At 38.5% G+C, this 19,385-nt stretch overlaps 2 protein-coding genes across 2 annotated transcripts; one reads left to right on the forward strand and one right to left on the reverse strand.

Annotated features, from left to right (window-relative positions):
* The first annotated feature begins 8,424 nt into the window (after positions 1 to 8,424).
* On the forward strand, positions 8,425 to 9,252 carry LOC113305001 (F-box/kelch-repeat protein At3g06240-like). The gene has a single exon (XM_026554118.1). The coding sequence runs from the start codon at positions 8,425 to 8,427 to the stop codon at positions 9,250 to 9,252; it is 828 nt and encodes a 275-aa protein (XP_026409903.1).
* A 257-nt stretch (positions 9,253 to 9,509) lies between these two features.
* On the reverse strand, positions 9,510 to 18,295 carry LOC113304284 (mitogen-activated protein kinase kinase kinase YODA-like). Its single transcript, XM_026553359.1, has 12 exons — positions 17,944 to 18,295; positions 15,687 to 16,497; positions 14,849 to 15,583; positions 14,485 to 14,572; positions 14,314 to 14,376; positions 13,900 to 14,060; positions 13,731 to 13,806; positions 13,062 to 13,121; positions 12,865 to 12,972; positions 12,440 to 12,676; positions 10,743 to 10,846; positions 9,510 to 10,645 (listed from the first exon to the last, which is right to left on the reverse strand). Exons 2-12 carry the CDS (start codon positions 16,217 to 16,219, stop codon positions 10,126 to 10,128), a joined length of 2,685 nt encoding a protein of 894 aa, XP_026409144.1. The 5' UTR covers positions 16,220 to 16,497; positions 17,944 to 18,295; the 3' UTR covers positions 9,510 to 10,125.
* Between the last annotated feature and the right edge of the window lie 1,090 nt (positions 18,296 to 19,385).

Consider the following 19,385-nt stretch of genomic DNA (forward strand, 5'->3'; position numbering starts at 1 on the left):
GATTTTTTGGAAGGCTTCTTCGCATTCAGCGCTCCATGAGAATTTTTCTCCCTTCTTAAGGGTGTTGGAGAAATCTATAAGCTTGTCGGACGATCTGGCGATGAACCTTCCCAGGGCTTCCAATCGACCATTTAATCTCTGCACGTCCTTAACTGTGGAAGGAGAGGGCATTTCTAGTATGGACCGTACTTTTTCTGGGTCAACCTCGATGCCTCGTTTGGTGACCAAATATCCCAAGAATTTTCCTGAGGTTACCCCAAAAGTGCACTTTGCCGGGTTAATTTTCATATTAAACTTCCTCATTTGTTGAAAAATTTCTTTGAGATCTTTTGCATGGTCCTGTGGAAGCTTTCTCTTGACAAGCATGTCATCCACGTATATCTCTAGGGTTTTATGTATCCAATTGTCAAACATTTTCTCCACCATTCTTTGGTAAGTTGTGCCTGCGTTCTTTAATCCTAATGGAATTTTAGTGTAGCAATATAGACCTCGGGGAGTGAAGAAGGCGGTATGCTCTTGGTCTTCCTCGGCGAGTGGGATTTGGTTATAACCTGAGTATCCATCCATTAGGGACAGTATCCCACATCCGGATGTTGCTTCTACGAGTTGATCAATATTGGGGAGTGGAAAGATGTCTTTTGGGCAGGCTTTATGAAGATCACTAAAATCAATGCAAATTTGCACTCCCCCATTTTTCCTTGGCACTATCACCATGTTGGATATCCATATTAGATACTGCACTTCTCGGATGACTCCTGATGCCTCCATATTTTTTAATTATCTTTGAATTGCTTCGTGATATTCTGGTGCCACCTTTCGCATCTTTTGCCTTACGGGTTTATGCTTAGGATATATTTTCAAATGATGATAATAGACTTCTGGGTCTATTTCAGTCATATCTTCCATATGCCATGCAAATACATCAGAGTATTCTTTTATACTCGTACTAATTTTTCTTCTTCCTCATTGTCGAGGAGAGTTCCAATCCTAACCATACCCGGATTTTCGGGTGTTCTGATGTTGACTTCCTTCGTAGGCTCTGAGGCCGAGAAGTTAGACCTTAACTCTCCAATATCAGAGAGGTTTTGTATGGGCTCCATGGGTAAGTCCGAGTTTGGAACACTGTCTGAGGCTGGTAAATTGTCTGATCCCCTCGCTTCGTTTGTCACTCCAATATATGCATCGATTTCAGCCTATCTTTTATCATTCTTGGCCCTTTTCTTCTTTGCTTTAGAGGAATTTACCCTCTTTTCGCCGTTTTGTACGTCCATGTTGTAACATTACTTAGCCTCGCCTGAGTCCCCGATGATCTCTGCGATCCAATCGGGTGTCGGAAACCTTAGTCTCTGATGATAAGTTGACGCGACTCCTTTGATCCTATGGACTCAGGATCGCCCATCAATGGTTGTGTATGGTGAAAGCACGTCCACGACACAGAACGTGGTGTGGGTGAGGATTTTTCCAACAAGAATCTCCAGAGTTACATCCCCTCTCGGAAGAGTGGACGAGACATTAAAACCTAATATGTTACAGGTAAATGGTATAAGGCATTCCTCTCTGAGGCCTATTTTTTTTATCGTCTCGTAAAACAGGATTTCAAAAGAACTTCCTCCATCGATCAATATTTTTGGCATTGCCCATGGCAATGCCTTTGGCTTTTCTCCCTCGTCTTCATGTTCGGGGAATGCGATAGCCATCATGACCACCAGTGGATCGTTATGGTTTCTTCTGCCTTCGGGTTCCACTAAGGCTGAAAAGATGATGGATTGTTTCATCCAATCCTGCATGGGAGGTACTTTTGCCACACTGAAAACTTCGTCGCCTTCAAAGTTTCGTTTGTGAATTCTCCCTGTGATACTTCCTTCAGGTGCAGGTGCAATGATAACTGAATGCGATATTGCATCCCAAGTATTGTGCCTCGCGTGGTATTTCCACGTGGTGTACGGGTGTTCCTACCACCGATGGAATCGTTGGTTGCCCGATATACTCCTGGATTTTGCCTTCATCAATCATGTCTTGCACCATTTTCTTCAAATCTCTACACGGGTCCGTCGTATGGCTATAGAACTGGTGGAACTCACAGAAATATGTTTTGTTTTTAGTGCGCTCTGGCTGCTGTCCTCTGTTCCACGGGTAGGTGATATTACATTTTCCGTCGATATTCTTGAAGATCTCGGATATGGAGGCATTTAGCTTTGTGTAGACTGGGTCTACAAATTTTCCCTTCTTTTGTTGGGCTTGGTCTCGCCCTTTCCATCCTCCACTTTGATATTTATCGAACGGAGTGGACCCGCTGTTGGGTCGTCCTGCTCCTCGGACTTGTAGTTGAGGGTTCTGCAGTTCTACCGTAGTTGCTCCTTTATTGGTTCCTTTTACCAATTTTTCATAGGTCCCATCTTGGAGCTCCTCAAGGGATATGTAGTCGTCTTGAATTTCTCTCAACTTTCCTAGACAATGTGCCATGGTTTCGTACATGCAGACGAATATGGGATCTGTCTTCCTTAGACTGTTTTTGAAGCCTAAGATCGCGTAGGCCTCTGGGACTCTTCCGATCTCGGAACATAATTTTCTCCAGTGAGTCACCAAAGATCGAAGAGATTCGTTTGGTCCTCGCGCTAATTGGAACAACATATCAATTTATGGTTTGACTCGGTTGTCGTGTATGTATGTTTCTAGAAAAAATTTGGATAAGAAGGCAAAGGACATAACTGACTCCTTCGGAAAGTTATTGAACCACATTAGTGCCTCGTCCTTTAGACTGGCTGGAAAAAATCTACACATTACTACGTCGTAGTGGTTCTACTGGGTTAGTGTCATGCGATAGGACCCGAGGTGTTTTATTGCATCGCCAGTCCCGCTGAAGGGAGTCACAAATATTGGGAGCGAACATTTCCTTGGAAATGGCTGGGCCAGTAGACTCTTCTAGAGGGGTCATGCCTCTTGCATTACTTCCGCCAAAATTTTTCCCTCTTTCCTCGAGTTGGCAGAGCATGTATTTGGTCATCAATGTGCCTTCCTTCGGCTTTTTTATTGCGCCCTCTTTCCCTTTCGTGTGAGAACGAGGTCTCCGGATGACGATATCTTGATCGTACTGAGTCCTCGTCGGATTGCTCAGCATGTGTTAACACCTTGGAGCGAGTTGACTTTTCTTTTGAAGTCTCTCCTTTCTTGGGGTTTACAACTGAGAGATTCTCAGTCGCACAGTTGTTTCTAGGTTCTCCCTCCTTTTTCCTTTCCCGCTTGTGTTTGGGATCTACATCGGATGACCCTTCTGAGGGAAAATATTCCTCGTTTAGGACTTCTCTGTTCCCCTTGGGAAACTGTTCTTCTGTCTCCTCGTTTGAGATATCAGGAATGTTAACTCGCTTGTCATCTTGTAATTTTTCGAAAGGATTTTCCTCCTCTGGGATCTCCTCCATGAGTGGAACCTTTTTCTTCACCCTGCGTTTTAGCCTACGGTTTCTCCGTTCTAGCCTTCTGTTACATCTTTGTAACTTTTTCATTCTCTCATCTTGTGCACTTTGTGCTTTCAGGATGGTTGCGATAGTTGCATTGGCCTCGCTGAGATTTTGAGGATCGTCCTTCTTAACCTCGTTGTTTGTTGTTTGCCGTGGAAAACAATTCAACCCTCCTGGTTGAGTAAGATGGATATCGCCCTGTCCTTCGAAGGGATTTCCTTCTTCGTCAGAGCTAGAGTTATCTGTTAGCTTTTTCCGATATTGGTTATCGGGTTGTCCCTCTCCTGGGAGTGCGCAGTTGTGCATAGTTTCGCCTAACTCCATATCTTCAAGTCCTTCAGGTTGGGATCTACCATTTTCACCTTGGATCGTGCGAGCGGATCGTCTCATCACCATCGCCTTACCTGCGATATGCAATAATGCTTAATTTGTCTTTTCCTTCTGAAAAGCGGGACCCTAAATTTGCAGGTCATGTGCATTTGCTAAGTCATAGTTCATACTGGACAGTTCTAGTACAGGATGACTTATCAGTAAATTTTGGAGACATGCGAAGATGTCAAAAACATTCCCTACTTGCATAAAGTCTTAGTGATGAAAAAGGTGTTTTGTTTGCCTCTTTTTTCGAGAAAACTACCTCCTTCTACACGTCATACCTTTACTGGGAAAAAAATCAAATTATGACGATTGAGCACGTTTTCCCTTTTTAGGAAACATTTCTTATCATTTTTAAACTTTTGATTTTGAACAAACTTTAAGTTTGATGATTGATTATGTACTCATTGATCCTTCCCCTTGACGTAGAGTTAGATTTCTAAGAAGAAGATCATGGACTGTCTTGAGTTTCCTTTAAAGATGAAGAACATCATGAATAGTTTGTCTTTTCAACTTTCATAGGATGATATTTTTTCTTATGAAGTTTACTGACTAAAATTCTTTCCCAGCCCTTTCACAGAAGAGATATTTTGAGTGGTGTTTGAAGTGTTCTAAACCTCATTTTCACTCCGATCTTCAACTCTCCTGAGCATCTTCAAGAAGATATGAGATATCATAAAAGAACTAGTATCTTAAAGAAAATTAACGGAAAGGGGTATAGATCTGATGATTCGGAGGATCTTCAAGACTTTACTGATCGTATAGATCTTTTTGATCCCGAGATCTACTCATGAACTTTACAGATTTCTACACAGTGGTGTGAAAACCACCTCTCTTAGCGAGATTAAGAAAAAATATTGAGCTGTTATTAGGGAGGTGGACTAAATATTCATATCTCCCTGTTTCTAGCGCCAAAATGTAGTTGCATCTTTTCTGATGACTACATCCAAGTAAATCTAAAGGCTATAAAGCTACTAACATTCAAGATTCATAGATAAACAAGATGTAAATAGCATAGAAGTAAAGATTGACACAAGCATATAACGTGGTTCGGCCATGAAGACCTACGTCCACGGGAAAGAAGATGTTTTTTATTGATGATTAGGATCTTACCCTTGAAAGAGCTACAAATTTCACTTAGATTTATCACTCTCTCTATCTCCAGATCTCTCTCAGGAATTTTCTGTAGAAAGACAATCTAATAATACATTGCTTGTATGTCTCCTTCTACATGGACCGGTGTTTATAGGCAAATTAGACTCGTGGAGGTCTGGTCTCGCCGAGCTGGTGGAGCCATCATACATCTTCTCATTACTTCGGACGAGCTCTATACTATTCCTCGTGATGCACTGCTCGGTTCTCCTTCCGAGTTTTCTCGCCCTGTACATCATTGTGTTGCTCTTCCTTGGGGATCCTCATGCTACATCATCCTTGGGTTATAGTATAGATCGTCCGAGTCTTCTGATACGATGTAGGTTCGTCCACGCCTCTTCTGATCCTTCTTTAGACTTGACCATATGAGAGGATTAGACCACTCTTCACACGTGTCAGGCATGTAGTGTTGGTGGCAGGCGTCTCGATTCAGACAAAAGCGCCTTTTAGAGTATGATTCGGTGCTCCTACCATATCATCTCATCATGAAACCATCTCTTGAGATGTCGACACGTGCCCATCGGGTAATTTACCCTCACAAATTTAACCATTTAGTAAAATAATTGGACAAGGGATTATCCATTTTACTCCAAATTATATTATCTTTTCTTGTAATTGTTGGCCTCAAATAATATGCATAGGCCCCAAACTAGGAAGGATTTTCTAAAAAAATAAGATAAATATTCCAAAGGCTCCTGTGGCCTAGCCTGGACCAATATACCTAACTGGCTTGGGTAACCTATTCGATGCTTCTCATAGTATAGCTCGACCTGTCCATGCCGTAGATTAAGTTGTCAAGGATTTATTTATTTATTTATTTTTATAAGAAATAAAATATTATTATATCTACTACATTAATTGAGCAGGTTGTTTTGCTAGCCTACCAGCGAGTCTCATGGGTAACCTAGCCAAAGGATCCGAAGCGGATGGAGGGCCGAGATTGTGTCACAAGGGGGGCAAACTATCTTTACTTTCCATGTTAATTTCTGCAATATTACGTCATTGGGGGCTTGAACCTGGGACCTCGTGGAACGCATGAAACTTTGGGGAACGAGGATGACCAGCATAGCTAGGTGCCTGTTCTTACTTTTCTTATTTTCTTTTTTAGTGGTAAAATGGTCAAGGGTATCTGTGCTTCCTATTTTTGCAAACCCTATTTCCTTTTTTAAGAATTTAAAATAGGAAACTTTGTTGTTTGGTCCTATGTCCACAAAGTTAGTTATACTAGGTTCCAACCGGATTTTTTTATTTAGAGGTCCAAAATTAATTAAAACATGGAAATGACCATAATACCCATTGTTAGCAAACGTGGGTGTTTACATGTTCATTATATCTGAGTACATATATGTTACATTGATTATAAATTCGAGTACATATTTGCTACACTGTTTATAAATTCGAGTACATATATGCTACACTACTTACAAATCTGAGTACATATATGTCGCTCTGCTTACAAATAAAACACGTATCCGCTAACTGCTTACAAATTCGAGTATATATATGTTGCACTGCTTACAGGAAAAGTACAAGTTTGTTAGAATCAATGATAAATGAATTAGAAAATGTTTTACATCACATATATTGTAGGATAATATCAATTAATCTCTAATATTTATTTAATACATTATTAAATCATAGGAAAAATAAAGGAAAACCTTTATATGCACTGTAAACACAGAAAAATCTATACAAAAGTAGCACATATTTCAGTATTCCACATACGTACTCATGGATCAAACAAATAAAAATGTGGCAAAACTTTGAATAAAATAGAATCAAAATAAGTTTCTATCAGTACACTATATACGTAATGCATATTCATGAACTAAAAATCAACTTCATGTAAATAAGAATTCATGAATATAACATAATCAAAGCACATATTTCAGTATTACACATACGTACTCATGATCGAACCCAAAAACAATGGCAAAACTATGTATAAAACAAAACAAGAAGAGGTTTCTATCAGTACACCATATAAGTAATGCGTATTCATGAACTAAAAAATCAACCGCATGTAAAGAAGAAATGATGAATCCATGAATATAACTGAATCAAAGCACATGTTTCAGTATTACACATACGTACTCATGGATGGAACCCAAAAACAGTGGCAAAACTTTGAATAAAACAAAATAAATAGAAGTTTTTATCAGTATGCCATATACGTACTGCGTATTCATGAACTAAAACTGATGAATCCATGAATACAGCCGAATTAAAGCACATATTTCAGTACTACACATATGTACTAATGGATCAACCCAAAAAAAGGAGTTTGTATCAGTATGCCACATATATACTGCTGATTCGTGAACTAAAAAAAAATTGTATGTAAAGAATCTATCAAAATAACATAATCGAGAGAGTTTTATTTCAGTATCGAAGATATGTACGTATGAACCAACAACAACAAGTGATAAAACTAAGAACAAAACAGAATCAAAAACAATTTGTATCAGTATGCAACATATGTACTGTTGGATAATACCCCTGAAACAACAAACAAGCACGATTTTAATAAAATAAAGAAGCGAAAACAATAAGATAATCAAATCGAAAGTTCAAATGTGTTAAAAACATCATAATCTAACCAAAAAATTGAATAATTACGATCAAGATTCATAAAAAAACAAACCAAAACAAAAATAAACGCAAAAAACGAAACAAAAAAGTGAAAACATAATCAAAATGATCTGATCTTCACAGATTCAGTTGAAAAAAAAAAAACAACGGCAGCAAAAAGAGATATTACATAACATACATGTAAATCTTCAAGGAGATCTTCAAAAAAAGCTCTAGCTCGTAATCCAAAAGCAGCACCAAAATTTGAGCAGAAGCAGAAAGAGAGGAGGAGATCGGAACTCAGATCTGTAAAAAATGCTGATTTTTTAAGAAATATATATATATTATCAGGGAATGGGTAGTTTGGGTATTTTTAAAAGCGGATTATGACAACTCGCACGTGTACCGGACCAAGGGATAAAAAATTTGGTCCAATTTTCTCTTTTTCTTTTTATTATGGACCTCTGATTACTGGGCTTTAGTGGGTGGACCTGCCACTAATTAAGACTACCATAATGGTACTTATCGGTAATTCCTACTTTAAAATAATACCCCCAAGTTATTTTTTCAGTTTATAAGACGTTTGTTGCTGCTTGGGGTCCAAGGAAGTCCTAATCCTCCACTGCTAGTAGAATAAGATGAAGAAAAAATCATCTAAGTCGACTTTGCTTAGCCTTCCACAAGAGATTCAAGTAGATATATTTCCATCGTATCATGCAGGTGTGTCTGCAAGCCATGGCGCACTCTACTACGTAGCCCTAGTTTCATCAAATATCACTTTAATCTTACCATCCAAAACAACAACAACCCTAAGCTCGTGTTTATAGATTACATCTGGGATGGAGGTATCAAGGTCCCTGCAACTTACTCCATGGATTATGCTTCAATATCATCATACTCATCGTTGCTGGATTCATCATGCGAATGCAATGGAGCTGTTCGGATGGATTACCCATTAGAATATAACCAAGTTGACGTTTTGGGTTCTTGTAATGGCTTAATTTGCATGGGTATTTCAAGTGACATTTTGGGTGCTAGTATGCTTTGCAAGGACGCTAGTATTTGTATATGGAACCCATCAACCAGGGAGTATAAGAAAATACCGGTACATAAGCGTGATTTCAGTCTTTACTCAGATAATCGTTGCAATAGATATGGGTTTGGTTATGATCACATCATCGATGACTACAAGTTAGTAAGGATCTCGGAAAACGAAACCTCGAGTTGCTTTGAAGTTGAAGTTTATACATTAGGGTCAAGTACATGGAGTTGCACTCGAGCAAGTCCTTACACATTTCCTTATGAAAGAAGATTCCGTGGTTTGCTTTTCAATGGAGCTCTTCATTGGTTAGGTGTTGCAGTCACTCAAGAAAACTCTCCTGAAGTTATTGTGTCTTTTGATATTAGCAGTGAGAAAGTCCTTGAGTTGCCATTATTACCAGAACAAACTACGTTGTATCAAGGAAATCGAAAAGCCCGTAGAAATCTAGGAACATTGGGTGATTGTCTTTGTTTAGTCTCAAATATCCCTCGGATTCGTACCGATATATGGGTGATGAGGAAGTATGGAGTTGATGCATCTTGGACTAAACAATTCACATGTTCCCAGCAAATAATACCCAAATATCTTTACTCGAAGCCCATATGGTCTCTTCAAAATGGGGAATTTCTGATTGATGTCGACTATGGGTTTGTATAATTTGATCCAAGCAATGGATCACAAAGAATGTTGAATGTCCAGGAACTCCATATCATTAGCATCCCCTTATGTCACAGACAACCAGTGGTTTATATGGAGAGCTTGGTTTCGCTTAACACCGGTACTTATGTGTAGAGAAGTCTGGAGCCAGAAAAGAATTAGGTAAAGATTTCTTTGGAGATGCTTCAGATATGTCTTTCTTGCACAATTTTTTTTTTGGATATTACGTGAAACTAGTAGTTAAAGGTTTATCATGATTTTTGTAGAGGCTCGAAAAATTCTTCATAACATTGGCAAAAATCCAGTCCTTAAAATCCTCCTCCCACCTTCTGTACACCCAATTTTAGAACAAGATATCAGGAAAGAACAAAAAATACAGAGTTGGTGCCAAGTGCTACTAGTATATTTGCAACATGCTCATTTTCTTCTTCTTCTTTTTTTCATTTGTGCTATGATGACCTATAATAATTTACAGTTCTTTCCACTACTAGGAATGCTTTTTCGCCTATTCTCAGAACTGCTGAAATTTTGATTACTGTAAGCTGTTCTCGTTTTTCACTTCAGAGTATGGATTTTCTAGTCAATCTCCAATAAGTTAGTTTACCTGAAAACTTGACTTCAAGCATATCAAACTTGAATCTGAATCCCCATAGTATCTGCCAACAAGTCCCAATAACGCGGTCACTTCACTTGTCAGAACCATCTTCTCCTTTTCAGCCACAGCTTCAAAATAATTTTATTCCATGAATTTTGACTTTCCTTTTCTGGTCCTTAATGTACAAATGGGTTTGTTGTAACCCCCAAAATGAACCGACCTGGACAGATCATTTGATTTGCTTACGAGTCAGGCTTGGACTGTATGGGTCTGCGATATTACATACCATTACTGCGCCCGAGCATTGGAGAGCCAGGATTAAGATCCAGAGATGGGTTCAACTTTATTTGATCCCTCAGGAGCTGCTGAGATACACGGTCTGCCAAAACTGTCTGTACATCATAAAGTTCCCTTTGGTGTTCATGAGCAGGCCTACCAAATTGCTTTCCACGAACTTCTTTATCTGACGCCATTAATTCCCGGAACCCATGAGATGAGGGCTGAAGCCCCCGAAAGAGATCAGGTTTTGTGTCATGATAGGTAGAGCCATTGCCATAGTGGCTGTTTGGAGACCTTGAAATGCTAAAACCTTCATGGGAGTAACCCTGCTTCAAATGATGAAATGGTATGGCTCCATTGCCACCAGTTAGAGGTGTCGATGATCCAGAGGTTGTACGTGGACTAGATATGGGAGACGGCGACATTCTTCCATTCATATGTTGCGGTGATCTTCCATGCAGAAGAGGGCTTCCAATGGGCGATACTGGGCATGATAAGTTTTTCAGCATGTGGCTATCACTGGGAACACGCAAATAAAATCAGAAAAGTAATCAAGTCAAACTCAAGTTTCGATTTACAACTGATATATAAAAGAAACTGAGGACATAAATCTGACCTGGAAGTTAGAAATGTTTTTACACCCCTATACTGATGTAATCCTGACCCTGGTCCTAATCCTTCAGAATCCAAGGAAGAAAGGTTCCTTGCATGCGCAACGCCCTGAATATTGACCATGAAACCACATTAACATCTGTAAGTAGTCTAATTACAGAAGCCACGAGTATCAACAGATGCTTTAAATAATGTTTACGAAAGAGGTTCACATAATTCACTCTACTACTCGAGGGAATAATACTTGCACATGAATAATACTTACACATGACCGCACTGATAACAAATGCGACAAAACAATATGAAACTAATAGCAAATTTAAGATTCGGAAGATGTGAAAGCAGGCTACATCTAAAGTTGCATTTAGGACATCAATCCATAGAAGATCCATTATAGCCCTGACAACTTCCAAAGATCTCTCTTATATACCTTAACTCCCCCTTTACACATCCCATTGCATAAGATCTTACACTCTCATCACCCTTTTGCAAGAACAACCCAGTTATCAGGATCGAAATAACTGATACCATATTCGGGATGTCAAGGCCCATAAAACCATACTTGTCTTCCCTAAGAATCAGTAATATCATATCTTCTGTAACAAAACAGAACTTTTTTTTTCAGTGCTTTGTGTGCTTTAGCCAATGGTGACATCCTATACTTCCCATATATCACTGAAGCCACAGTGAACCTAAAATGTTATCAAATTCTTAGTCCTCTCTTCTTTGAGGAAAGATAATGTCCTACCTCTTTTTTCTGTTTCTTTCCTAATATAAATTATGTTGATAAACACCAACCACCCCCCTATAATCGGTTCTGTAACCAAATACTGCGCCAGCTACAAGAATTATGCTCTACCACTAACAACCAACAACCACTCGCCGAGATTATATCACTTACATATAACCTACGTTACAACGATAAGGACACGGTATCTTGTATCCAATACGCTACTTTGATACGACAACTTAAAAAACTAAAATACGTGGATACGGCACACACAACATAAATATCAGCTTAACATAGATATATAAGTAGTGAAATTGCAAGATATATGCATATAATATGTATGATTAACTTCACTGGAGAGAAAAAGTCTGGATAAGAAGGAAGAAAGTCTAGAGCAAGATCAGTGGACGGATTTGGAACTAATATTTTGTCACTGTACTTTAAACTTCTCATAGAATCTAGTAAAATATTTAAATTCTCTAATATTAAGGTATTGAGATTTATCTCAACAGCTGTTGGTATCTAATATTCAGTCAAAGTTTTCTAACTGAGTTGTATCTTGAAGTATTGGAGTATTAGTACGCGCATCCGTGTAAATACGTATCTATACGGCTGAACTATTTTTTTAGGCATATCGTTGTAACACAGCATATAACACTATCTCAAGAAATTTTCTTAAACGAACACAATCTAAGTTCGAACAATGCGCTCTTGTATCAGTGCTGATCTTTGTTGTTAAACTGCCCAAACCATTAAAAAAAAACACAAGGAAGAGAAAGCAAGGTTTACAACTGAAATCATTAGTCCAAGACAGTGTAAGACATGATAAGAAACGAAGCATTTAGAGTCCTCATAAGCATGGATTCACTAAATGGAGACTTCTAAATTACTTATATAAAACAATAAAATAGAAGCAAAGAAAACACAACAATAACATATTGCAGAGTAAAGGAGTAATATTAGCATCTAACCAGAGATCTCATGCCATTTGTAACCCCCGGAGATTCTAAAGGCTCGGGTCCGAGAATCGGTCTTTCAACTGGAGCAGCATTTTTCACAAACGGGTGTTCCAACAGCTGAGCAGCTGTAGGACGATGAAGTGGATTCCGTTGCAAGCACAGCTTCACAAATTCCTTACCTTCCTCTGAAAGATGATCAGGAATTGCGGGAAGTTCCTTACTGTTCCCAATCTTAAACATCGCAGCAACCTTCAAAGAATACAAAGAAGATCAGACATTTGCAAACAGAAGGCCAAGTGGAATAATGCTATCTTGGACAATAGGTTTTCAGAGATAAAAGAGTTGGTATCTTTAGTCTGTAAAAAGTAAACTTCTTGGATCAATTTTGAAATGCAAATTAAGGACATCACGTAGGTTCCAGAATCCAAGCAACTGACCCCTTCATAAGTGCTCCAAGGAGGCTTTGTAGTTGCCATCTCCAAAACTGTACATCCAAGGCTCCATATATCAACAGCAAGATTGCAGCCACTAGAATTTTTTATAACCTGCATGAAAGATAGAAAAGCTTAGATGCAATTGAAAGTATGCTCTAAACCAAACAGCAGCAGTAGCTCGAGCATGAAACAACTTTTACCTCAGGTGCCATCCAGTAAGGGCTTCCCTTGAACGATAATGGACAAGACTGCCCAGTAATCTGTAATATCAGCACAGTCGAGAATTAAAAATCTAAACAAAACCGGATAATCCAAGACAAAAAAGTTGTGCATGTACTAATGCCTATGAGTACTCAATTGGGCATACTTTATCAAGCAGAACTTCACCAATAGAGCACTCACCAACCAAAAATTGAAATACATGTTGAAGAGGACAAGTGAAAATGAAGCATAATGAACTAGTTACGGATAAGCATAGTGAAACCCATGCTCATTTTAGTTCATCATGAATTAAAAAACAGATAAGTATTAGCAAATAGGAGCTTTGCCCACAGTGAAGAGGCACATCGCTTGGTAAAAGAAGCACGATGAACTAGATATGGATAAGTTAAAATCAAAAACATCATATTTGAGAATAGGTGATACATATTCAGCGGAAAAATGTTCGGTAAGCCTTTTAACCACAAATGAAGAATTGTTAATGTCTTTACAGGGGACAACAGAAAAGTAACTTATAAGATAGTTCATGGGGAAAAGTAGAAAAGTGAACTTATAGGTAATTAGACTAGGGTACACTATTATTAACATGTGAGTGGACACGCCTTAAAAATGAAACAGGGGAAAGAGGTAGAGGAGATGAGAAGACTTACATGTTTAGCCATCCCAAAATCCGCTAGTTTGACCCGCCCATTGGGGTCCACTAGTATATTTGCTCCTTTGATATCCCTGAACAGCAAAAAAAAAAAAACAGATTTATAAATAACACACCAAAATTTACATCATTATTACCCGCAATGTTTTAAAATGAGAAGAGAATACCTGTGAACTGTATTCTTTGCATGCAAATAAGCAAGCCCTGAAAGAATTTGCTGGGTATAGCTACGTATTGCTAGTTCACCAAACTGCCCATAGTCTTGAAGGAGCTTATAGATGGAGCCACCAGATACATATTCTAAGTAGATGTAAAGCCTATCATCTACCTGTTCCAGAAAAACATATTAGACCATCAGCTGACAAAAAAAAAAAAAAAAGGCAAAGCTGCCATTTAATTTCCTAAGAATGGAAGAAATGTGACAAGTCATAGCACAGAGTAGAGTATGAAATCATCTCTTATTTGGGATTGCAATTGATGAAGTGTTAAAGTCGTGATAGTAAGAAAATATCCATTAGATGGCAACCATAAGAAGTCTACAAAGAGTATGAGATTTTTAAAACCATCAGCCGAACACTTACTGTCTCAGTCCCATAGTACTGTACTATATTTGGATGCCGCAACCGACTCAGCAGGATAATTTCCTAAAATGACAACCAAAATTAACATATCAATGCAGAGGAAGAATATAATTGAGTTGCAGAGAACACAAAGAAGACAAACAGGCTCCTACAATCTATTGGAAGTCTTACTTGCCCCAGCTGCTTCGCACTTTCTCTTGACTTGGCATCATCAGCAAAAAGTGTAACCTCCTTCATTGCACACATTTCCCCACTTTCTCTGTAATAGAAACAACATGAAATAAGAGGGGAGTTTTAACAACAACACGTGATCATTTGAGGATGACTATTTAAAAGAGAACAAATTACAAATTGCTTGCGCAGGGAACCCTATACATAGACTGAGAATAACAATATAGTATTTTAATACAAATTTATGTACTAGACTAGGTTGCAAGGCTAAATCCAGGTTAATCACACAGAAATATCAGTACTAAGAACAACAGAATATTGTAACAGGAAAATCAAGGGAACACTAACAAGAAACTGGGTGTACCTATTGAATCCAACATAAACATGTCCAAATGTCCCTCTGCCTAGTAGCTTTCCCTTTTTCCAGCGCGATCCTGGGGGTACCGGAGTCTCTGCCCTTCCAGGACTTCGCGGAACTGAAGAAGATCCTGCAGCTGAGCTTGATGGAGAGAAAGGAGATGAATTTGAAGGAGGAAGTGGCAAACGGTGACTTTGTTGCTTCCCATCATCAGGCCAGTTTGGTGTTGCATCTGTAACTGTTCCACAAGCCCGTGGATGAAGAGGAGTGACAGCACCACTATGGATCCGGGAGCTAGGTCCTGGACTTGTCATTCTAGGGCTAGGTATTGGGGAACACTCGGGGCTACCCCTGCTCTGCTGCCAAAACAACGGCGCCATTGCATCTCCTCCCATTGAATTATGCCCAGAATTATGACCAGAACCTGGACTCGAGCAGTGGCCAGATCCAAGAAGAGCAGCTTCGTAAGGTTTACCTGCCCAAAAAGCAGCAGAGCTTGCAACTTGCTCCGTACCAAACCCTCTCATAGGACTTCTAGAAGGACTTGACATAGAACTATCTGGAGCACTGGCGAAAGCACTGTTTTGAGGGATCTGCAATGTGGGGGCATAATTGCTTAATGGGCCCCGCCTAGGTGAGGTTGAAAGAACTGGATGATTGAACACTAAATTAGCCGGCTTTAATGACTCTCTCGAGTTCTTTAAAGTGACAGCAGGAAACTGATCCTTGTTGAGTGTGCCCCTGCAGAGAGGTACGACTAAGAAGTCAGAAAAAGATCCAAACAAAAAAAGTGGATTAGTAAGTGTACTGACAAAAAATATCTAAAAGTTTCATGCAATCTTACCTTGAAGGACTGTTGGCAACAGTAGTTGCCTGAGGGCTAACAAGACGAGAGTCGGATGGATCCTCACTCTCAGTAGAGGTAGAACTAGATACTGAAGCAGTGGCCAAATCTCCATCAACATCAGTGGCATCAGTCCTGTTCGAAATACAATCGGGTCTTGGAAGAGGCAAAAACAATGAGGGTTTGGAGGATTTTTCACGTCCAGGTCTTTGTACACTAAGGGCCGAGTCGGTGCGACCTACTTTTGCAGAGGGCCCTCCAGGAAGCGGAAGCGGTTGTGCCTGGGTCCTTTCTGCAAAACTTTGACATCGTGATACTTTGGATGACGGTGATGGTGATCTTGATGCTGCTCGAGATTGAGAACCCCTTTCTGAAACTATGTCACTATTACGTCTTCGAGATCCTCCTGTTATAACGGTGCCTTTTTCTTCAGTCGGAGTTTTGAATTTCCTGTGTAGTGTGTCCATGAAGCTCTCCTTGTTTGTTTTCTTCTTTACTTCTTTGGAAGAAGATTTGCCCCACCACGAAGGCATGATTAACTACTTTCTTATATAAATCAACAAAGTTTTGACTACTAACTGATGTGGTTCAATAGTCTCAGCACCCAGGAAAAAACGAATTATCTGTGCTCATCAGTAGGATAAATAGGTGGATGTTTTCCCACAAGGATGCTTCCGTTTATGAGAAGGTCCACTTGCTGAAGTCTATATTGAGCTCCCAAACAAAAGAGCAGTCACAGATACCTATAGCTACCACTATCTGAGCATTTTACCGAAAAGCAGTTATCAATACGAACTGCTGGTGGAAGAACCTATAAAGAAGATTAAAGATAATAAAATCACCATACAATCAAATATCATGCTGACATGCTCTAAGAGTGCAATTTTACTACACTAGGAACTAGTATGTAATTCGATGATGTAAACATAGAATACAAAAGGTAAACTGATAAATAGATTAGAGTTCCAGCATCCGTCAATAACATGTTTCAAAATAATACAAATGATTTGATACCATACTGGCCAACGAAAAGCCAATCCTAGTGAGTAAATTAGTGCTCTCATGATAAAGTAAAGCCTGGTTAAGAGCCCTAGTTGATGGCACGTTGAAGCTGCATCAACCCTCTAATGTGACTTACTGCTACATACAAGCATTTCAATCTCCAAATAGTATTGCTGATCACACAAATATGCCTCTAGAACCATGACAAATTAGACGTATAGGCAATCTGGTGAGTTCCCTTCAAAAGCATGCTAAAGAACATATTGTAAATGCCCTTCCAAATATGGTTATCTGGCAACTTCATTGACAAAACAATAAACACACTAGTAATAACAGAATGCATCAGAAGTTCCATCGCATCTTTAACTGTAAGATAACATAGATATACTGCCTAGAGACTTGGGTTAGTTGGTCACTGGCACACGTTCGACCAGGCCTCGCTGAATACATGGTACCATCAATTAGAAAATTAAGCATCCAACACAATATGGACTCCACCACGAAGCTTCCAAACAAAATCAGCACCAGCATGACTAGAAATTTATCAGTATTTGTTTGCTAAACACTTCACCTAATAGTAGTAACTGACAGGCATATCTTTAAGACCCAAATTGACTCCCAATGCCAAGATGGTTCACTTTCTTCTACTAAAAAGAAAACATCGATCTTTCTAAGTTCATTATCGTTTCCATCCAAAACATCTACCGGGGTTTCAAAGTATACCAACAAAACAACAATAGAAGATTTCCAAAATTAGTTTCATTTTGTTCTGATAAGCCACCCAATACGAAATCTCTTGAACACATTGTCCTCAGACAGTTGCATGTTTCTCCTCAACCCAACCTTTCGTCTAGCCATAAATAATATACAAACAAATAGACTATTTCATCGCTCAAAGATCCACAATTTCACACTGTTTTCCCACCAGGTTACAAGTCCACTGTAATTCCAATAACTTCCACATATCCAAGTGATATCAAATTTTTCCACCAATTCAAAATCCTAATCTTTCATCCTAAGTACACTTAATAGATCATTCTGACAAAAATTCCTAAAATTTCACCCACATACCTAGATTCCTTATCATCCCTCTACTCAATACTCACTACTAAACCAAAATCCTCAAATCAAAACCCCTCTTTCAACACAGATCTACAAATTCAACTAAAAACCCATACAGAAACACAACAAAACAAGTACAAAACACTCAGAAATGAACAATTAAACTAAAAAAAAACAACTTCACTCTACTTACCTTTAAACAGCCAAAAACACGCCCAAATTGAATCCCCTTCTTCACTTGAAAAAATTACTCCAAATTGATATCCAGTAACTGTAACCAATCTCCCCCAAATCAAAGTAACCTACTAAAATGATACTAACCATGAAGTAATCAACTGAATTTGGGGGCTCCAATCACTCAAAAAAATGAAACCCTAGAAAAAAAATTCAAAAAATTTAGGGAAAATGGAAAAGAGTAAAAAGGAGTTTAATTTCTGCGAGATTTAGAGAGAGGATTGCTGTGTGGGGGTGGGTTTGAGAGAGAGAGGCTGCGAAGAAGAGAAGAAGAAGAAAGCAGAAAGAGAGAGAGTATGTCTCAAGTCTGAGCTGCAAAGAAATGGAGTTTTGTGTGATTATTATATTTATTTCATGTTTTTATTTATTAATTTATTATTTGTTGTCAAAAAAAATATGTTTTTTTTTATTAATTAATGAAAATTAGATTTTAGTGTATCTTTTCTTTCTTTTTTATGATAATGTGTAATTAGGAGCAGGGAGAATAAATAGGTTTTGATAAATTTGGATAGTGGATGTCACTATAGTACAGTAGTAAATCCGTACCCATATTCAATACTCGGCAGCATCGGAATCTTTCTCAATTAAATTGGCCATCATCATATCGGGCAACATTGATAGATTTACACTCATGATAACAGATATTGATTGAAATGGGATTGTTATACCAACAATAGTTCTTTATTAGCCACCCTGTTTCAAGAAAATAATAACTATCATTCTTCAATTTGATTTTTGGAAAAGAATAAATATAATTTCTAATCTGATCTATTTTTAGGTTGAAAAAAACTAAAATGGAGTAAACTTTTTTCAGAAACCGAGGGAGTAATCAACCACCTGTTGCAGCTGCAAATTATGAGTTACGATGCCTTTTGATCTTGACCGTTGAGTGTGGGTGAATTGGTTGATTAGATCTAATGGTTAAGGAGTGAGAAACTGGTTTTATGATAAAAATTTGGTGGTTACTGGTCCCATTAACGAACAACTATAATTAAGTAAAGTGAGTGAAGGTGGCTTAGGTGGGTCAGACAAATTATATATAGATTTGTTTCTTACACTTTGTGTACACTTTAGTTGTGATGAATCACTACTAATGACATCCATGCTGAGGTCAATGTTTACCTTTTGCAAGGTCAACTGAAGTCAATGCTGACTCTTTTGTGTAAGTCTAGTCTTTAAAAGAGATTAGTGATCAAGCTTCACAAATAAATTGCAAATTTTTACGTCACCGGAATATATTTGTCAAATGGAAAAAGAGAATTCACATGAGTTGAAATTGAGAGTGAAAGAAAAGTGTATTAGTTGATGATTAATTAACCTTTCCTAGAAATTTCTTAGGACTTGGATTTCATGTAGTCATTATCAATAACCACTTGGATTTGTGAGAAGATTCACCAATTT

Source organism: Papaver somniferum, chromosome 8, assembly GCF_003573695.1.
Source record: "Papaver somniferum cultivar HN1 chromosome 8, ASM357369v1, whole genome shotgun sequence".
Classification (NCBI taxonomy): Eukaryota; Viridiplantae; Streptophyta; class Magnoliopsida; order Ranunculales; family Papaveraceae; genus Papaver; species Papaver somniferum.